Source organism: Pipistrellus kuhlii, unplaced genomic scaffold, assembly GCF_014108245.1.
Source record: "Pipistrellus kuhlii isolate mPipKuh1 unplaced genomic scaffold, mPipKuh1.p scaffold_m20_p_101, whole genome shotgun sequence".
Classification (NCBI taxonomy): Eukaryota; Metazoa; Chordata; class Mammalia; order Chiroptera; family Vespertilionidae; genus Pipistrellus; species Pipistrellus kuhlii.
The window spans coordinates 218873-236997 of NW_023425407.1; the positions used below are offsets into that span (position 1 = coordinate 218873).

At 61.4% G+C, this 18125-nt stretch overlaps 1 protein-coding gene across 1 annotated transcript; it reads left to right on the forward strand.

The window, feature by feature from the left end:
- Positions 1 to 34: 34 nt before the first annotated feature.
- LOC118714723 (RNA helicase Mov10l1) lies at positions 35 to 17872 on the forward strand. The gene is made up of 19 exons (XM_045578748.1): positions 35 to 80; positions 546 to 678; positions 1397 to 1645; positions 2366 to 2480; positions 3995 to 4172; positions 4336 to 4406; positions 5359 to 5450; positions 5749 to 5807; positions 6720 to 6851; positions 8828 to 9024; positions 9372 to 9518; positions 9878 to 9999; positions 11032 to 11131; positions 11655 to 11819; positions 12412 to 12585; positions 14581 to 14730; positions 16815 to 16922; positions 17454 to 17591; positions 17683 to 17872. The coding sequence occupies exons 1-19, from the start codon at positions 35 to 37 to the stop codon at positions 17776 to 17778; spliced, it is 2472 nt and encodes an 823-aa protein (XP_045434704.1). The 3' UTR covers positions 17779 to 17872.
- The last annotated feature ends 253 nt before the right edge of the window (positions 17873 to 18125 follow it).

An 18125-nucleotide genomic window follows, 5' to 3' on the forward strand; every position in this document is an offset into this window, starting at 1 on the left:
CCCGCTCCCTGGGACTGCCCTGCGCTCTGCGCTGATGGCAGCCTCCGTGCAGGAACAAAGGAGATGTCCCTCAGAAGCTGGTGAGCTGCAAGCTGGCCGGCTGGGACAGGACCAGACAGTTCCGGCTCCACTGGCTGCAGGGGACCCAGCATGGCCCCCCGGCACCTGCTGCCGACCCGGAGACGCGGGAGAGCTCATTAGACAGCTGCCCGGGCAGGACCTACCAGACGGCGGAGAGCAGTGTGGCCCCCAGCAGAGCAGTCTCCCCAGGTAGACGGGGTCCTGCCAGAGCCCCCCAGTCTGGGGACCCAGGGGCCCTCGATGCTCTGGGCTCTGATTTGGGGCTGGGGAAGGGACCGAGGTAGCTGGCGACCCCAAAGTGCATTGGACATGATGCTTCCTGCAGATAGTTCTGAATTGGGAGAGGCTGCCTGCTGTCAGCTTTCTGTCCTGTCCGTGATGGGTGTGCTTGCGCGTCCATACGGGAGTCCACAGGCATGGGCCATGACCACCGCCAGCTGACCGCCGGTCTCCTGTCCCCTCAGAGGACTGTGCCTGTGAAGGAGAGGAGGAAGGACGCAGACGGGACGGCTCGAGGGGGCAGGTCACGGAGCCGGAGCCCAGTGGGCTCATCCCTCCCGGAGGAAGGGCCCTGATCATGGTCACGTGTGAGGCCAAGTACGTGCTGCTGGGTTCTCCGGGAGTTTGATTGGGACATGTCTCTTTCAGGTCCCATGTGTGGTCCTTCTGGGTTCAATTTATAAACAGGGTTTGTAGCTCTTTTGATGGGACAAACTCAATAGCGTTGGTGGAGACGGTGGCTTGAGTGAGTTCAGCTGTGAGGCAGTGACCCCCTTCCCTGATTTGTGAGTGACAAGACAGCCAGGCGCCCTCAGCCTGGGCCGTCTCCCCTCTGCCGCCTCCTGCATGTCCCGAGCCCCCGCCACTGCTGCTGGGTGCCTGTCAGCTGGACATTTGGGCCCCGGTCTGCAGTCTACGTTTGCTAACGAATTGTAAACCTGTTTGAACGTGGATCTGAGTGAGTGTTCCCGCCTTGCTGTGAGCCCAGCAGTCTCCAACCACAAGGCCTCAGGGCTCCTTCAGCCGGCATGTGTGCGGCAGGCTCTCCGTGACCTCTGGGATCCTGGGGGGGGGGGGGGGGGCGGGGGCCCTGGGGTCCAGGCCACAGCAGTAGTGCGGGCAGGAAGCAGTGAAAACCGTGTCTGGTCGTGCCGGACAGTTCTGATTGAAATTTGGGAAAACTGTTCTGAGGTTGGACAGTTAAAGAGGTGACTGTTTGGGATGCTTGGCTGTCCTGGGAGCACATGGCACTGTTACTGTGGAAAGTCCCTTTTCCTGCAAAAGAACTATTAACCACAAAGGCCTCTGTCCCCAGAGCCGACTGCCTCTGCACGCGGAGGCCCGCGCTGACGTGTCTTGTCTGTCCAAGGACTGCCGGCCGCTGCAGGGAGCTCCTGCTGCTCTGCTTCTCCGGCTTCCTCATCGGGCGAGTCCTGGACGTGGGCGTGGTGAGCGCGGAGGAGGCGCTGATCGCCATACGTGAGCCCTTCCTGTGGAAGAAGTCCAAGAGCCCCCAGGCGCCGGCGCCCACGAAAACGACAGTGGTCGTGACCACGCAGAAGAGGTACCGTGACAGGAAGGACCGCGGTGTGGCCTCGCGGTGTGACCGCTGGCCGAGGGGAGGCGGTGTGTGGGGGCTCCTTCCACCTTTACTTGGGGGGATGGTGTGTTGATACAAAACTGTCTGCGGGTGGCCGGGTGCACCCCACAGTTCGCATGAGGACGGGGAAGGGGGGCTGCCTGCCACGCCCTGGCCGCCACTTCACTCAGGTCCCCCCACCTCCTGTGTTCCCGACCGCCCGCCTGCCTCCCAGGGCACCGCCCTCACCCACGTCGGGTGCCCCTGTGCACTGAGGCAGCCGCACCTGGACACGCACCGCCGCTCTTCCCTGGTCCCCGCTCCCGCTCCCCCTCCCTCATCACGTGGCGCCTCAGGTTTGCCCTCTGCAGCGGTGGTGCTCTTCCTGCGCGTGGCCGACGAGGTGACGCCCGTGGCAGCCCCTCCCAGGGGAGGCAGAGCTGGAGGGGACAGGCGAGGAGGAGGCCGGGCGGAGCAGCCGTCAGCGGCGCACCAGCGCTGTGGTCCCTGTAGTCGGTGCGGGCCCCCTGGTTCCCAGGGTCCTGTGCATCGGCCGTCTGCGGTGGCGGGAGGGTGGCCGCAGTAACTGTCAGCGCCCGCTGACGGGCAGCGGTGGCCGTGTCGTCCCTGCGGTGACCCATGGACTTGGGTCTGGCACAGAGGTCTGGGAACGAAGAATCACTTCCAACTGAATTTCTTCCTCAGGAACTCAAGACGCCAGCTCCCAAGTTTCCTTCCCCAGTACCCAATCCCCGACCGGCTGAAGAAGTGTGTGGAGCAGAAGATTGACATCCTGACGTTTCAGCCGCTGCTCGCCGAGGTAGGAGGAGCCTTGGCTGCACGCGCTCTCCCGGCCATGGGCTCCGTGGCCTCGGGCTCCGTGGTCTCGGGCCTTGGGCTGGAGGAGGGGTGTCAGCCTGAGGCGGGTCCCAGAGTGTGTGCATGCGGCTGCTTCACTGAGGAGCTGGCCGCCACAGCTCTCAGCTGTCGTTCCGTTTGGTGTGAATAGTCAGAGGTGAAGGCCTGAGCCCAGCCCCTCGCTGCCACAGGAGCCTCAGGAGCCTCCATCCTCTCTCCGAGGCGTCTCTGCTAACGTTGTCAGAAGTTTGACTTCTGCGTGTGTTTTGAACTCGGTGACATGGGGTGTCGTTTTATGAGGCATAACCGGTTCTTGTTAAGGCATTTAGAGTCCTCGTTGACCTTTTCTGGTTCCGTGGGCCTGCGAGGGCCTCCTGGGCGCTCATTGGCTTTGGTTTTGGAAAAGTCTGAGGAGGCTGCTCCCACTCGGCCACTCCTGACAACTCACCTGCTCTGCCTCCGGCCTCGGCTCTGGGCACACAGTGGGCTCTGTCGCTGTGTCTACGACACGTCATGGGCCACGGGCCTCCATGCCATTTTCTTCATGTTCCTGGGGGTTTCCCTCCCACCCATCCCTGACACTCAGCTCCTTTTCCTCTCGCCACTTCCCCTCTGCGCGGGGTTTCCGACAGGTTCTATTGCTGCATCTTCACGTCTGCTCGTTTTGTCTGTCTGCTCTGTCTGCGCATACAAGCTCAGTCTTGCCTCGCCTTTTTTAACATAAAGGACGCAGTTAGGGCGAGGCTTTCACTCCTGTCTCCTGAGTGGGGCATAGGCTTTGCTGGGGCTCGGTTTTTCCTTCTCATGGGTCAAGTTCCGCCTTCCAAGCCAGGAGGTCTCGTGGCTGCCAGACATCCTGCATTTCCCCTTGTTGAGCTCAGTTTTGGGGCCCCGATGAGTTACTCGGGAAAGCCGGATACTTTCCTGCATCAAAGCTCGTTAGGTAGGAACAGAGGGGCACTTGGGGGCTGGTGCCCTCTGACCCTGCCCAGGGCAGCCTGTTGCTCAGCTTTGTTGGCGCTGGCGGCCACTGTCCGGGCCCTGTGTGAGCTCTGGGAACCGGCACACTCCACCTGTGACAGTCTGCCCCTGGAGATGTCGTTGGGGTCACACCTAGGGTGCTGCAGAGGCCAGAAGCGCTGCTGAACACCCTACGATGCCCGGGAGGGTCCCGCTCTGACTGCGGTGCCATGCCGCCAGGCTGGCAGCCTCCCGTTCTGACGACGCTGCTCTCACACGGAGCACTGCCCCCTAGGCCTCCCTGAACCCCTGCTCCACCTCACCACCCAGGCCACCCAGCTCCCGGTCCTGTCCTGTGCCAGGGTCTGCCAACTGTCCAGGTTGCCATGGGCGGTGGGCTCACAGAGACACGGCCCGTGGTCACCACAGTCATCCCTTCCCGTGTGGCGTGTCAGCTGCTGTCTCCGGGGCATGGTGCTCCCGTGCTCTGTGCTCACGGCGTGCTGGTCGTTTCAGCTTCTGAACATGTCCAACTACAAGGAGAAGCTCTCCACGCTGCTCTGGCTCGAGGAGATCCACGCGGAAATAGAGCTGAAGGAGTATAACATGAGCGGGGTCTCCCTGAAGAGAAACGGGGAGTTACTGGTGCTGGAGGTCCCTGGACTGGCTGAGAGCCGGCCTTCCCTGTACGCAGGTGGGCATGGACCTGCCGGGAGGAGCAGTTTAAACTGGCACCACGTGGTCCTGTTAGCTCGTCCTCTTGGTTTGGGTTAGAATGTCACTTAGGGCACGGTCAGGGCCCAGCACCTGTCTCCTGTCCTGACACCGTGTGAGGCGGTGGGTCTTGTCTTCTCTAGGTGACAAGCTGGTTCTGAAGACGCAGGAGTACAACGGGCACGTCGTCGAGTACATTGGCTACGTGGTGAAGGTGAGGCGCCGGCGGGAGGTCCCCTGGTGTGAGGAGGGCGCAGGGAGGGAGGTCCCCCGGGGTGAGGAGGGCACCAGGCGGGAGGTTCCCGGGGTGAGGAGGCGCAGGGGGCCAGGCGGGAGGTCCCCCGGGGTGAGGAGGGTGCCAGGCGGGAGGGTCCCAGATGTGAGGAGGGTGCAGTGGGCCGGCAGGGGCAGTTCCCCACTGGAGGCGATGAGCAGGGGCTTCTGGGAGCCACCGTGTGGAAGGTCATAGCGGAAGGCCTCGGGTGTGAGTAGGTTGGGCTGAAGGAGCTGCCGGCCGACAGAGCAGGTGCGTTTCCAAGTGTTGGGGCGTGATGGCCTTTCCTCCCTGTGCTCGCGCTCTTCCCAGAAGCGGGGCCCCGTCGGGCGGCTGTTGTCCAGGCGCGCTGCTGGGCATTGGGTGGGTCTCGGCTCACTTAGTTTTGTCTTTCACTCTGTACCTTCCTGCCCGTCTCCCGTGTTTCTGAGGGACAGTGTCCTCAGGCCTGAACCCGATGCTGGCTGTGCTGGCCTCTCTGGGCTCCTGCCAGTGATCCCCACCGCCTCCTGACCCTGCCACCCGTGCCTAGCACCCCGGCTGCAGCCCGGCCAGTGAAGGGTCCCCCCCCCACACTTCCTCAGAAACACCTTTCCTCCATGCTGGTCCGGGATCGTTCCCTGTAGGATAGCAGTTTGGCTGGAGGGTCCCAGACCCCTGGGTCCTAGTTCCATGGGGAGGCGTGGACCCTGGCAGCCTGGTGCTGCGGCTGTGCTCATGCTGTGCAGACCCGGATAGAGCCAGGGAGGCAATCGGGAAGCGTGTATGGAAATGGTGTCTTGGCTGTGGTCACACCAGTTGCCCCTCAGGCCTGTGGGGTCACCATGGGCCACAGAGACCGCCGCAGAAACCAAGTATGAGGGTGGAAGTTAAGTGTTTGCTTCTCCTTTAGATTCACGAAGAAGATGTGACTCTTAAACTGAACCCGGAATTTGAACAAGCATACAACTTTGAGCCTATGGATGTGGAGTTTACATATAACAGGTGATGCTCCACCGTTTATTTTTCTACTCATTCACTCACACAGTGAACACTCCTGGGAAGAAAGGAGTCTGCTGTCCTGACAGGTGCGATATTGGGATTTTCTCATGAAACAGACCCTGCACCATCCTCGGTCCTCGGACTCCTGGCCTCTGGAGCCGAGAGAACCCAGGAGCTGGCAGTGTCCACATACTTTGTAAAGCTGCGTTAGCATTCGGCACGGTCGCCATCAGGTCCCAGCTCCGCGCGGGCCCAGGTGCGCAGCCTCGACAGCAGGGTTTGTGCTGTCCTCTCCCCGCAGGACCACGAGCAGGCGCTGCCACTTCGCCCTGGAGCACGTCAGCCACTTGGGAGTAAAAGGTACTGTGGTCCAGGGGCGCCCAGGGGGTTCTGTAAGCTTCATGGACATTTGTATGAAACAGTCTGCTCTGTCACACACACACACACACACACACACACACACACACACACACACACACACACACACACACACACCACACCACACCACACACACGCCCACACACACACACACACACACACACACGGCACACACACACACACCACACCACACACACACACGGCACACACACACACACCACACACACACACACACACACACACCACACACACACACACACACCACACACACACCACACACACACACACACACACACACACACACACACTAGAAGTAAAGCTGGGGCCTGGTGGGTGCGCTCAGTGATTAAGAGCGTCAGCCTGTGCACTGAAAGGTCACGGGTTCCGTCTAGTCAAGAGCATGTACCTGGGTTGCAGGTTCCCTGTGCTAGTCTGGGTGTGTGCAGGAGGCAATCAATTGATGTCTCTCACATCCATGTTTCTCTCTCCCCCTTCCCTCTTTCCATCCACTCTCAGGTGAGGATTAACCAAAAAAAAAAAGAAAAAAAAAGTGAAACTGTGATTTCCAGTGTTGCTTTTTCTACTGGGAAGTGTCCATGTTATCTTATTTCAATGGTTTAAAAATAACACTTAAATTATTGAAAATGAAGCGACTGCACTCTGCTCTCCCTCTTAATTTAATTCCTTTCATACCTACAAGTAGACGAAGCGTGGCTTTTGTTCCAAAGCACGTGCTGGGCGGGCGTAGCTGTGGCTGATGTGTCCACGGGGCCGGAGTGTACAGGGCGTACGACATGGGTACTTGGGGCTGCTGCCAACAGCTTTTCCTCCTCTTCTCATCTTTTTAACACTTTGCAGTAATGTCTATCTTGTTGCCCTTTCTTGTTTTAAAAGTGTTATTTCCAGAAGAAATCATCTTACAGTCTCCCCAAGTGGCAGGCAGTTGGAACTGTGCACAAGACAGCAAGCACGAGGGGCAGCCCACCCCCGAGGTACGCCTGTCGCCATCTCAGCCTGGGGGAGCGCGCAGGTGGGCTGGGCGCGAGCCACAGGCAGGACGGAGCTGGGTGCCGGGAGGCAGTGGGAGCCCGTGGTTCTGTGGAGTGCGTGGGGGTTGCGCACGTTCAGACAGGCCGTCATGGGTGACTTGTGCTTCGAAGTGCCTAACCCCAGCGGGTGTCAGCATTTGTACGTGACCGTCATGAAGGTAGTTTGATTTTACTTAAACAGTCCGGTCTCTAAATACTGAGCCAGGCACCAGGTAAAGCTCTCCATGTGTTTCCATGGGTTTGTTCTTGGTCCTGTGTCCAGTACAGAAAGCCTCTTCTCCCGGGAGCGTGTCTCCCAGGGCCCTGGTGCTTTGTGAGCATGTTTTAAGCGTGTGCTAAGTGCAGGTTTTTTTGTTTTGTTTTGTTTTTTAAAGGAAATCTGGCCAGATTCGGGGCAGAGCTGAAAGGGAGGGTGATTTTATTTTTTAAAAAATTATTAAATATATTTTTTTGATTTTTTACAGAGAGGAAGGGAGAGAGATAGAGAGCTAGAAACTTCAATGAGAGAGAAACATCGACCAGCTGCCTCTTGCACACCCCCCACCAGGGATGTGCCCGCAACCAATGTATATGCCCCTGCCCAGAATCGAACCTGGGACCTTTCAGTCCGCAGACCGATGCTCTACCGCTGAGCCAAACCGGTTTCTGCTAAGTGCAGGTTTTTAAATGGTATCCGGTGTTATGTGGATCTGTGTTGTTCTTTGGCCACCGAGAGGCGTCCCCCCGTCCGCCCGGTCTGCCTGGTCTCGGAGGCTGCCATGCTGCGCCGTTCGGTGACTCGCCTTCCACGTGGGCTAAGTCGTGATGCTTTTAAACGCAGAGCGTTGTCTTTTCATGGGTTGGCTGGGCGGTGGGTAAACTTGGAGGCATTGCACACGTGAGGCAAGGTGGGCTTGGATTGGATTGACCTTCCAGGCAAAATACGTAACCCCAGAGTTTCAGACACTGCGTTGACATCCCCGGGCACACCTGCCAGGAGGCCCGGGAGGCGGGCCCTGTGACCGCAGTCAGCCCGGGAGAGGGGAGGTCACAGGGCAGAGAGGCTTCTGCGGGGAAGGACCCTGCGCCCACAGCCAGCAGGGACCGCGGACGTGGGCACTTGCTTATCTGAGGGGGTTGTCCCGGGAGCTCTCGCACTCAGTGCCCAGTGCGGAGGAGGCAGGGCCCAGCTCCACTCGCCCTGAGCTGGGCGGGAGGCGCACTCTGAGTCAGAGGGAAGGCCTTGGTTTCGGAGCCGTCGTCACAAACTTAGTGACTTGGGTTTCTTGTAAAGGTAACTCGGAAGAGAACCGTAGACGGTGTGGCAGCATTGTACCGGCCGTCCTGTGTGTGCCACGCTTTCAGGGGGGCTGGCCAGGACACCACGCTGTTCCGGACACGAAGCCCGTGCTGCGTGGGGAGACGTTTTCTCTTTAAACGGAGCCCTGCAAACACACAGCGCTTCTTAAACCATGGGGGGCGTGGGGGCTGTCGTGATTATTTCTAGATCAGGGAAGCTGAGAAGGAGCAGCCTGATCCTGCCACCAAGACAAGCCAGGCGGGTGCCCAGGGCACACAGGGGCCGGCGGCCTTGGCTGCAGAGACGAGTCACCTGGGTGCGTATGCGGGACGGGGACCGCGCCCGGGACCAGGCCCCTCAGGCTCGCTGTCTGGTTGGGTGGTCACGAGGATGGAGTGACGGGAAGATGAGCGAACACTCTTGTCACGACCAGAGACTTCCGGTTGTGGCCTTCCTGGCGCTGCTGCCGTGAGGGGGACAGGGAAGGTCCTGTCTGCTCTCAGACGCTGACTCTCCCGAGCTGGCAGGTAGCGCCAGGGCAGGTCCAGGCACCGCCTCCGCCGCGGCCTCCTGCCCCTGGTCTGCGGGAGCGCCCCCCTGGCCGGTTGTCCCACGGCCTCCGGGCCAGTGCTGGTGCCTGTGCCCGCTGCTCGGGCTGCTGGCTGTCGCCTGAGCCTGTGCCTCCCTTGGGCCAGGCGAGGGGCTGCAGACCCCGGGGGCCCGGGAGGAGTTCTTCAACCCCCTGCTCAACGAGAACCAGCAGCTGGCCGTGCGCAGGATCCTGAGCGGCGACTGCCGCCCCCTCCCGTACGTGCTCTTCGGACCTCCTGGCACCGGGAAGACCGTGACCATCATCGAGGCGGTGCTACAGGTGGCGGAGGCAGCGCGGTCACCTGAGCTCGGCTGGGGGCGGGGGGTTGATGGCAGGAATCTGTGTCTGCCACTTGTGGATCCGAGCTTGGAAGTCCAGCTGTGTGTCTTATGGGCTGTCCGTCGTGTGTTGCTTATGAGCTGTGCACGGTGTGAAAGCTGGTGTCAGGGCAGAAGGGAGCCTCCCGGTCATCACAGGAAGGGAGTGTGTGTGGGGTGCCTGGAGCGCGGTGTCACAGGCTTGGGGTTAGCACACGTGTGCAGAGCACCCAAAGGCCTCCTGCAGGCGAGCGGGTGGGTCCTGGGCAGGGCCCAGCACTGACTGCCCGTCTCCTGTGCCCAGTGCAGGTGTACCACGCCCTGCCTGACAGTCGGATTTTGGTGTGTGCGCCCTCCAACAGCGCAGCTGACCTCGTGTGCTTGCGGCTGCACGAGAGTGGCCTGCTGCGGCCGGGCACCATGGTGCGCGTAAACGCCACCTGCCGGTTCGAGGAGGTGAGCCTCCCGTCACGGTCCTGAGCAGCAGCCCCTCCCTCACACCCCCGGCCTTCCGGGCCGGGGACAGGTGTGGCTGGTTGGCTTGTAGACCAAAGCTGGGAACGAATGATGTTATGAGGAACGTTTGCGGGGGGGAGGGGGTCTGCAGGATCACATGTCACATTCATAGCTGCAGAGTCCTTCACATGGGGACTAAGCCGCTAAGAAAACGTATTTTTACTTAAGAAGACAGTCTTAGGCTGTTACTTAGTTGTGCCTGAGAAGTGGACCAGGACAGTGAGCTGGTGGGAGTCCTGACATGATCACGTCTAATTTAAAGACACTTGGTAACTGAGCACACACTGCCCCTCCCCCAGACTGTCATCGAGGCCATCAAGGCGTACTGCAAGGATGGGGAGGACATCTGGAAGGCCTCGCGCTTCCGCATCATCATCAGCACCTGCAGCAGCGCCGGCCTCTTCTACCAGATCGGAGTGCGGTGAGCGCGGTGGGCAGCGTGGCGCGGAGGCCTCTGTCCTGGCAGCCGGTCAGGGGGCTCCTCCAAGAAGGGGCTTGTGCTGAAACCCAGAGTTGCAGGGCCCAAGGCTCCCAGGAGGGTGACCCTGAAGGAGGGGGTAGAGCGAACATGCGGGTGCACTCAGACCAGAGGCAGGAAGCCCCTGTTGCGCTGGAGGGGCAGGAGTGCCCAGGGGACAGTGCAGGACCCCCCTCCCCCGGTGGGCAGTGCTGAGGAGTGTGAACGAGGAGCAGCACTGTCTGAGGGAAGAAGCAAAGGAACTGTGGGCCGCACAGTAGCTCAAGTGTAAGCGCTTACGTTCCGAGAAAGGCACCTACTGTCACGCTTCAGGGCGTGCCGTGAAGAGAACGAGTGTGCTGCCCGTCCTGTGGGGGGGCAGGAGGGCAGGCAGGCGGCGGCCATTGAGATGCACAGACTCGGGCCTGTGCCTGAGCGAGCTGACTGCCAGTCAGGGCAACGGGCCCCGCACTGCCGGTGGCTCCACGGGAGCAGGGGCCCGCACTGGGGTCTCAGTCCCTGGTCCACTTCTCTCCCCGCAAACCTGGCTCTGCCCAAGGCTGTCCTGGCGGCAGCAGCTCCAGCCAAGAGCAAGGCTCAGGCAGCCTACCCACATGGGAACGGTACCCAGTACCCAGCTTGACCAGCTTACCCTGTCGCACTCCACCCAACACATTGGGGAAACCAAGGCACAGAGAGGGGACAGGACTTACCCAAGGTATCCCAGCTGCCCAGGGAGGAAGCAGGGCTCCAGCCAATGCCTCTGCTGTGGGCAGCAGTCCCCAGCCTGGACCGCAGGCTGCCCAGCAGCTCCCCACCATGCAGTCCCCTCACCGTCCCCCCAAGTCTCTCTACACAGGTGTGTAGGGTAGGTCCAGTGGGGAAGGGTCCAGTGGGGATGGAACTCAATCTACTGATGGGCTGCGGTGCCTCCTGGGCTGGCCACCACGCCCCAGGGACACTGACTGAGGTGACCACTTACGTCTTTGGCTCCAGAGTCGGACACTTCACACACGTGTTTGTGGACGAAGCCGGCCAGGCCAGTGAGCCCGAGTGCCTCATCCCTCTGGGGCTGGTGTCCGATGTCAGCGGCCAGGTGAGGCCTCCTGTGCTGTCCTCCTGTCGGCACCGTCCTGGTCCCCAGGCACACGGAGGGCTGCCTCCCTCCCTGTCCTCTCACACACGTGTGCACTCACACATGCATTCTCACATTCACACATTCTCACACACATGCACTCACACACACGCCCCCTTACACACACACACACACACACGGCTGCTGGCACCGTGGTGGGTACAAAGACTACCAGCCCTGGAGCACCCCTTTGCCCCCACCCGTCCCTGTCCTGGCTGAGCACTGGCCTGTGGTAGGGTCTGGGGTCAGCCCAAGCCCCCCACACACACTCACTGGCTGAAGGAGGGGACACTCGAGTCCCACCTCCTCCCTTGGTCCCCAGGGGTCAGGCCGGGTCCAGCAGGGGTGGGGCCTCGCCAGGTGGCTGTATCCAGGCCTGGGGCTTGCTCCTGCCTCCGCCACCCTCCCTCCACGCACGCTGTGGCTGACGCTGTGCGTGGGTTGCAGCCGCTGTCCCTGCACAGCGGGTCCGTCTGTGTGGCAGATCATCCTTGCTGGGGACCCCATGCAGCTGGGGCCCGTGATCAAGTCCCGGCTCGCCATGGCCTACGGGCTGAACGTGTCCATGCTGGAGAGACTCATGTCCCGGCCTGTGTACCTGAGGGATGAAGACGCCTTCGGTGCTTGTGGCGCCTACAACCCCCTGCTGGTGAGCCAGACCCCTCGGGGGGTGGGCCCTGAGGGACAGCAGAGGGCGCCCACGGGGTGGCCAGTGCAGGTGGGGACCACGGGAATCGGCACTGCAGGGCCCAGTGCTGGAGCCGAGCCGGGTCGTGAGCCCCTTCCCCCTCAGACGGCGAGCGAGTGAGCGAGTAAGCGCTGCTCTCTGAACCCACGGGGCAGGCCACCAGGGAGTGGGGAGGACCCGGGGCCGGGTCCACAGGAGCCACAACTGCCCCACAGGAGGGCTGCTGTGGCCTGGAGCCTCCTGGCCTGGGGGAGGGCGTCTGCCTGCCCTGTGCCCCTGTCCCGGGGCTGGGCTGGGCTCTGCTGGGCGGCAGGACGGGCCCTGAGGGAGAACACCCTCTTAGGGCCACAGGTTGGGCGGCCGGGCCTGGCCGCCTGCTCTTGTTCTCCCGAAGGTCACCTTTACTGGAATGGCCTTCTGGTCACAGTGGCAGCTGGGGCCACGGTCGCTTTCTGCTCAGGCAGCGATGAGAGGCGGAAGGGGGTGGGGGCGAGGGCATCACTTCCCTTCGGCAGGAAGGTGCGGCTGACGGCTGCCCCTGCATGCCCTGCAGGTGACCAAGCTGGTGAAGAACTACAGGTCCCACGCGGCCCTGCTGGCCCTACCCTCCCGGCTCTTCTACCACAAGGAGCTCGAGGTCTGTGCCGACCCCAAGGTTGTGACCTCCTTGCTGGGCTGGGAGAAGCTCCCCAGGAAAGGCTTCCCCCTCATCTTCCACGGAGTGCGGGTGAGTGAGCCGCCTCCCGCGGTGCTTGCTGGCTGCTGGGCCCCCTGCCCGTGCGCCCGCTGGAGCCCAGGCTGTGCACCTGTCTGTGTGGAAACCAGCTTGGGGCTCATTCTGTGTCCTCCTGCTCCTCTTCTGCTTCACTCACTGCAGCTTTTCGGTCCTTCCTGCCCCCTTAGCCTCAGTTGTAGGCCCCCTGTCCTCACTGGTCCCGAAGGTGCACCCAGTTCTCTCCGTCTATGCAGGAGGCAGGGCCTGGGCGTCAGCTCTGCTCCACGGCGCCCCCTGGTCCCGAGGCTCCATTTTCTTTTCGATCCGAGGGTTACAGACACGTGTTTTTCTTGACTTCGGAGGGGCTGGAGGGCTGTGGTCACCTTGTATGCTGCGTCATGGGCTCTGATGAGGGCCGAGGCCTGTAACCCCGGCTCTAACGTCTGTGGCCAATGGACGGTTCCCGTGTCCTAAGGACACCAAAGCTCCCCTCTCTGTTGAGGACTGAGGTTCACGTAGGTTTTTATACTTCCTGTGGGGCCTGTCTGTCAGCTCCTCTGTGTCCTGACCTGGTGCTGTCCGCTCAGCATCCCCCTGGCGGGGCCGTGACTGCCCATGGCTCCCGTACTCATCCTGCCGGTGCCTGAGGCCTTGCCGCGGCTCCCTGCTGTGCATGCTGCAGAGGTCCTGGCTGTCCTGGTTTCCCTCCAGGTCCACCTGCTGGACACGCCGCCCCTTCCCTGGGCTCGCCCTCCTCCCTCGCTCAGGGCGCTCTGCGCAGCGGCGGGCTGTGCTCCCATCCCGTGGAGAGCCTGTTAGTGCCATTCCTGCCGCTGCCTTCGTCTGTCTCCCTTTCTCTGGGCGGCTGGTGCCGTCGGCTGGTGTCCCTCCTTGCTGCTGGTTACCGACCTCGTAAACCCGGGCCAGTCAAGTCCCCCAGCGAAAGCGCCTGAAGTCAGGGCACTCTTCTTCTTCTTTATTGATTTCAGAGAGGAAGGAGGTGCGAAAGAGGGAAACATCCACGAGGAGAGAGACTCATGGATCGGCTGCCTCCTGCAGGTCCCCCACTGGGGATCGCACCCACAACCCAGACACGTGCCCTTGACCAGAATCGAACCTGGAAACGTTCGCAGGCCAACAGTCTATCCACTGAGCCAACCCAGCCAGGGCCGGTCAGTGCGTTGTTACTGCTCTGTGTGCGCTGTTTACCTCGTGGAGAAGCACCGAGTTCGGGCGACTGCCTTTGCCAGCAGGGCCCCTGTGCTAGTCAGTCCCACAGCTCTCCATCTTCCCAGACGGACACTGTTCCACTGACCCTCACCCCCCACCCTGGCGCCCCCGTTATCCCTGCGTCTGCTCTGAGCCCTCAGGCTGCGGGCCATGCGCCGTGAGGCGGTCCCGTGCCTGCGTCCTCCCTCTGGTGGTCTTCGTCTGGCCGCGTGGAGCCCATGTGTGCACAGACCACGTGTGCTTCCCACGCCACCATGGACGCTCGGCTGCTCCCTGTGTACTTGTCTGGGTCCCGCGTTTGTTCTGTTTTTTTGGGTGAATGCCCAGAAGTAAACGTCAGCCAGATGGGAACTGCTTTCGGGCCTGAGGGCCTGCACGTCCTCGGCGGCTGCACCTCCTCACATGCTGGGCGCTGCTGCCCCCCGTCCGCCCCGGCAGCGTGTCTGTCTGCCGTCCTGGTGGGCATGAGGCGGGCCCTGGAGTTTGGTTTGCGTGTCCTTGGCACGCAGTGATGGTCTGTGCTCATCGGTCCTGTCTTCCCTGCAGGTCGGGGAGGAGGGCACCTGCCCCAGGAGGGGCAGCCGGAGCGAGGGGCCGGGCGCAGCCCGAGGGGCTCCGCACTGACCACACTCGTCACTGCCAAAGGGCTGTCCCCACCGGCACGGGCGCCCTCCCCATCGCTGTCCTCACGGGACTCTGCTCGTCCTTGGGCCGCACTGCAGCTGAGCCGGTTCCAGTTCCATAGCCAGGCCCCTCTCTCGTCTCCCCACCTGACAGGGCAGCGAGGCGCGGGAAGGCAGGAGCCCGTCCTGGTTCAACCCGGCCGAGGCCGTGCAGGTGATGCGCTACAGCTGCCTCCTGGCCAGGAGCCTCAGCGGCCAGGTGTCTGCGCAGGACATCGGCGTGATCACGCCCTACCGCAAGCAGGTGTGGCCCCTCCCCAGCTCCTGTGCCTCCTGGTCCACGGAGGACATGCAAGAACAGGACACAGGCTCATCCGTGGCCCTTGGCGGGGGGGGGGGGGGGGGGGCCGGGACAGGCTCCCACTGGCCTTCCACACCGGGCCCTGGGGCTGGGTGTCCAGGCACCTGGGTGACCCCTGCTTCAGCGGCTCCTCTGCCCGGGCGTGAAGCTGTCACCCGTGTGCTCGCCGTGCACATCCTCCATCTGCCGCGCAGCCCACCTGGCCGCCCATCTCCCCAGTCTGTAGCTCCCACTGCCCACACCCACAGCCGCTGCAAGGAGCAGAGGTGTCCCTGAGCTGTCAGGGACTTGAGGGTCTTTTCATGTGTTTACTGGCCTTATGTTTCATCAGAATCCCTGTTTCTCCTGCTCAGATGGCGCAGTAGCAGGGCTGATTCCCAGCCCGGGCACTGCCCTAGGTTGCGGGCTCGTACAGGATGTTTTTCTTCTCTCTCTCTCTCTCCACCTCCTTCTCTCTCAGTCAGCAGAACAGCCCGGCTGGTGTGGCTCGGGGGCTGAGCATCCATCTAGGAACCAGGAGGTCACAGTTCTATTCTGATCAGAGCACATGCCAGGTTGTGGCTTTGATCCCCAGTGGGGGGCATGCAGGAAGCAGCCAATCTGGTTTTCTCTCATCATTGATATTTCTAGCTCCCTCTCCCTTCCTCTCTGAAATCAATAAAAATATAGATGTTCTTTAGTAGTCAATATGACATTCCCTCCCTCCGGTGAGGGTTTGTAACCTGTTTAAGTCTGGTGCCCTCTGTTGTTCTGAGGTGGGGCTGCAGGTTGTGCTGAGTCGGCATTATTTCTGCACTCGGCCCGTGGCGGTCACGAGCTCCAGACCGTCTCAGCAGGCCTTATCCCTGGTTCCTTCCGTGTGGGTGTGTTTCGGTTCCATGTAGTCACACACACACGGGACGTGTCAGCCGTTTCCTATAGGGTTTGTGCTTTTTGTGTTTTATCTAAAATCCTTCCCTGTTGTGATGCGAGGTATGTTTTCCCACTTTGTTCTGAAGGTTCAGGCCTCTGGGTGTGTGTGGGGTGGTCGTGGCAAGGATCTGTCCAACTTGGGTCTGTGTGGTGTGTATCGTCCTGCACACACGGTGCCACGTGCACGTCTGGGCTCCGACTCCCTCGCGGCACCCCCCTCCCCCCATACCCTCGCCCCAGTCCCTCATGGTGAGCCTCAGACCTGCCCCCACCCTAGTTCTTCCTTTGTGCTCTTCCTGGTGAGTTTTAAAAATTCCACCTTTCATCAACACACATTTTTCTTCTTGGGACAACTGGTCAGCATGCCACCTTGCTCGGTGGGGTGCTCACCAGCTGCGTGCACCCCTGGTCTCTGCGTCCCCGTCTCCTGAGGGGTGTCTGCTAGTCGCTGCGGAGAGGCCTGTGCAGACTCGGGCACTCCACCTCCCCGACCTCGGGCCCCGCGGCAGGTGCGCTGCCTGCTGTTGTCAGGAGCATCCTTCACCTGTTAGCACTGCCCTGGCCTCTCCCTGCGAGTCTCACCACCCCGCTGGGACCCGGGCCTGCTCTGGGCCTGCTGGGGCGCCGAGCCCTGCTCTGACCTCAACCCTTCCCGGTGTCCTGGGGAGGAGTCGCCTACCGTCGAGTTTTCTTTCAAATACACCCTTTTCCAATATTTTTTTCCCAACGCCCATTGGAGACCTGGTCCCCCAACACCTGGAACCCACTTCGTCCCGAGTCTCGCCACTTGACTCGGCCGTCCCCGCTCCTTGAGGGCGAGCTCGCCTTCCCCTGCTCCGTGCCACTGGTCATGGCGTCTGTCCTCCTGGCGGCCTGGCTCCAGCCGCGGGCGTGGAGAAGGCTCAGGCCGGGAGGGCCCCATGGGGCGTCACTGCCTCACCCCCATAGGAACGGTGCTGAGCCTGGGTGTGGGCTGTGCCTGGGGTGGTCGGGTTAAATACAGTGGGGATCGAGAAGCCGTCTGCACGTTGTCAGACTGCACTTTTGCTGCGATATGGAAAGAAAGGGTCAGCTATGTAACATTTTATCTTTAATCTTTTTTCTCTGCTTCAAAGGTGGAGAAGATAAAAATTCTTCTGAGGAACGTGGACCTGATGGACATAAAGGTCGGATCAGTGGAGGAGTTCCAAGGGCAAGAGCACTTGGTGATCATCATCTCGACCGTAGGTGCCCTGCGCTGGGGCCTCGAATCAGGAAGGAACCCTGGCCCGAGCCGCCCCTCCCTGTGCTGAGCCCACAGGTGGGGGGCTCTGCAGGCAGAGGCGGCGAGGCTCCTCCCCACCCCCTGCCACCTTTTTCCTTTTTTTCTAGCCTCGCCCCAGGGTGGGGGTATTTGGATATATTTTTCCACTTTTTTTTAGAGGATGGAAGGGAAGGGCCGGAGGCGGGGGAGAGAGAAACATTGATGTAACAGACACATCGATAGGTTGCCTCCCACATGTGCCCTGACGGGGGCGGGGATCAGACCTGCCACCCAGTTCCGTGCCCTTGATCAAAATCGAACCCCAGACCCTCCCGTGTGTAGGCCGATGCTCTAACCACAGCCATGTCTGCGAAGGCTACTTTTTTCTTTTTTAGCCAAAAATGAGGTCCTACTGATGATGTTTAGTATTGCTAAGTGTGTCTTACATGTCGAGAGTTTTTTCCGTGCCACGAAACGTGAGCACCGTGTTTCTTCGCCGTGGTGTTTCCAGGTGCGGTCAAACGAAGACCGGTTTGAAGATGATCGGTATTTCCTGGGTTTCTTGTCCAACTCAAAGAGATTTAATGTGGCCGTCACCAGACCCAAAGCCTTACTGATCGTGGTGGGGAACCCCTACGTCCTGGTCAGAGTGAGCTGCCACCTGGGACAGGAGTCCCCTAAGGAGGGGCTGAGGGTGGGGAGCTGCCCGCCTGCCCACTCTAAATCCTGTGTCCCCCCAGGACCCCTGCTTTGGCGCATTGCTGGAATATAGTATCACCAATGACGCATACACCGGGTGCGACCTGCCGCCCGAGCTACGGCACCTGCAGGGGTGAGCCCCGGCCTCCCTGCCTCCTGGCCTCCCCAGCCTCACTCCGGCTCCGGCTCCGGCTCCGGCTCGGGGCCGAGGCGGCACTCTCGCACCGCTTCCATAGATACGTGCTCCTCATGGAGCCACTCTGCAGAGAGGCCCCTGCCCAGCCCTGCGGGAGTCCAGCGCACTGGCTGCGCCTCCCACAGCTGAGCTGGGCGAGGTGTGCAGCCTCCCTGCTCGAGAGCCAGGAGCCCGGGGACCAGCGACTCGCCCGGAGCCCCTGCTGGTAGGGAGGGCAGGAGCCCCTGTCTGCTGTGGTCACGGGGCCGCCTCCTGCTGTCGGCCACAAGCATTGATGCCTGCCCAGCC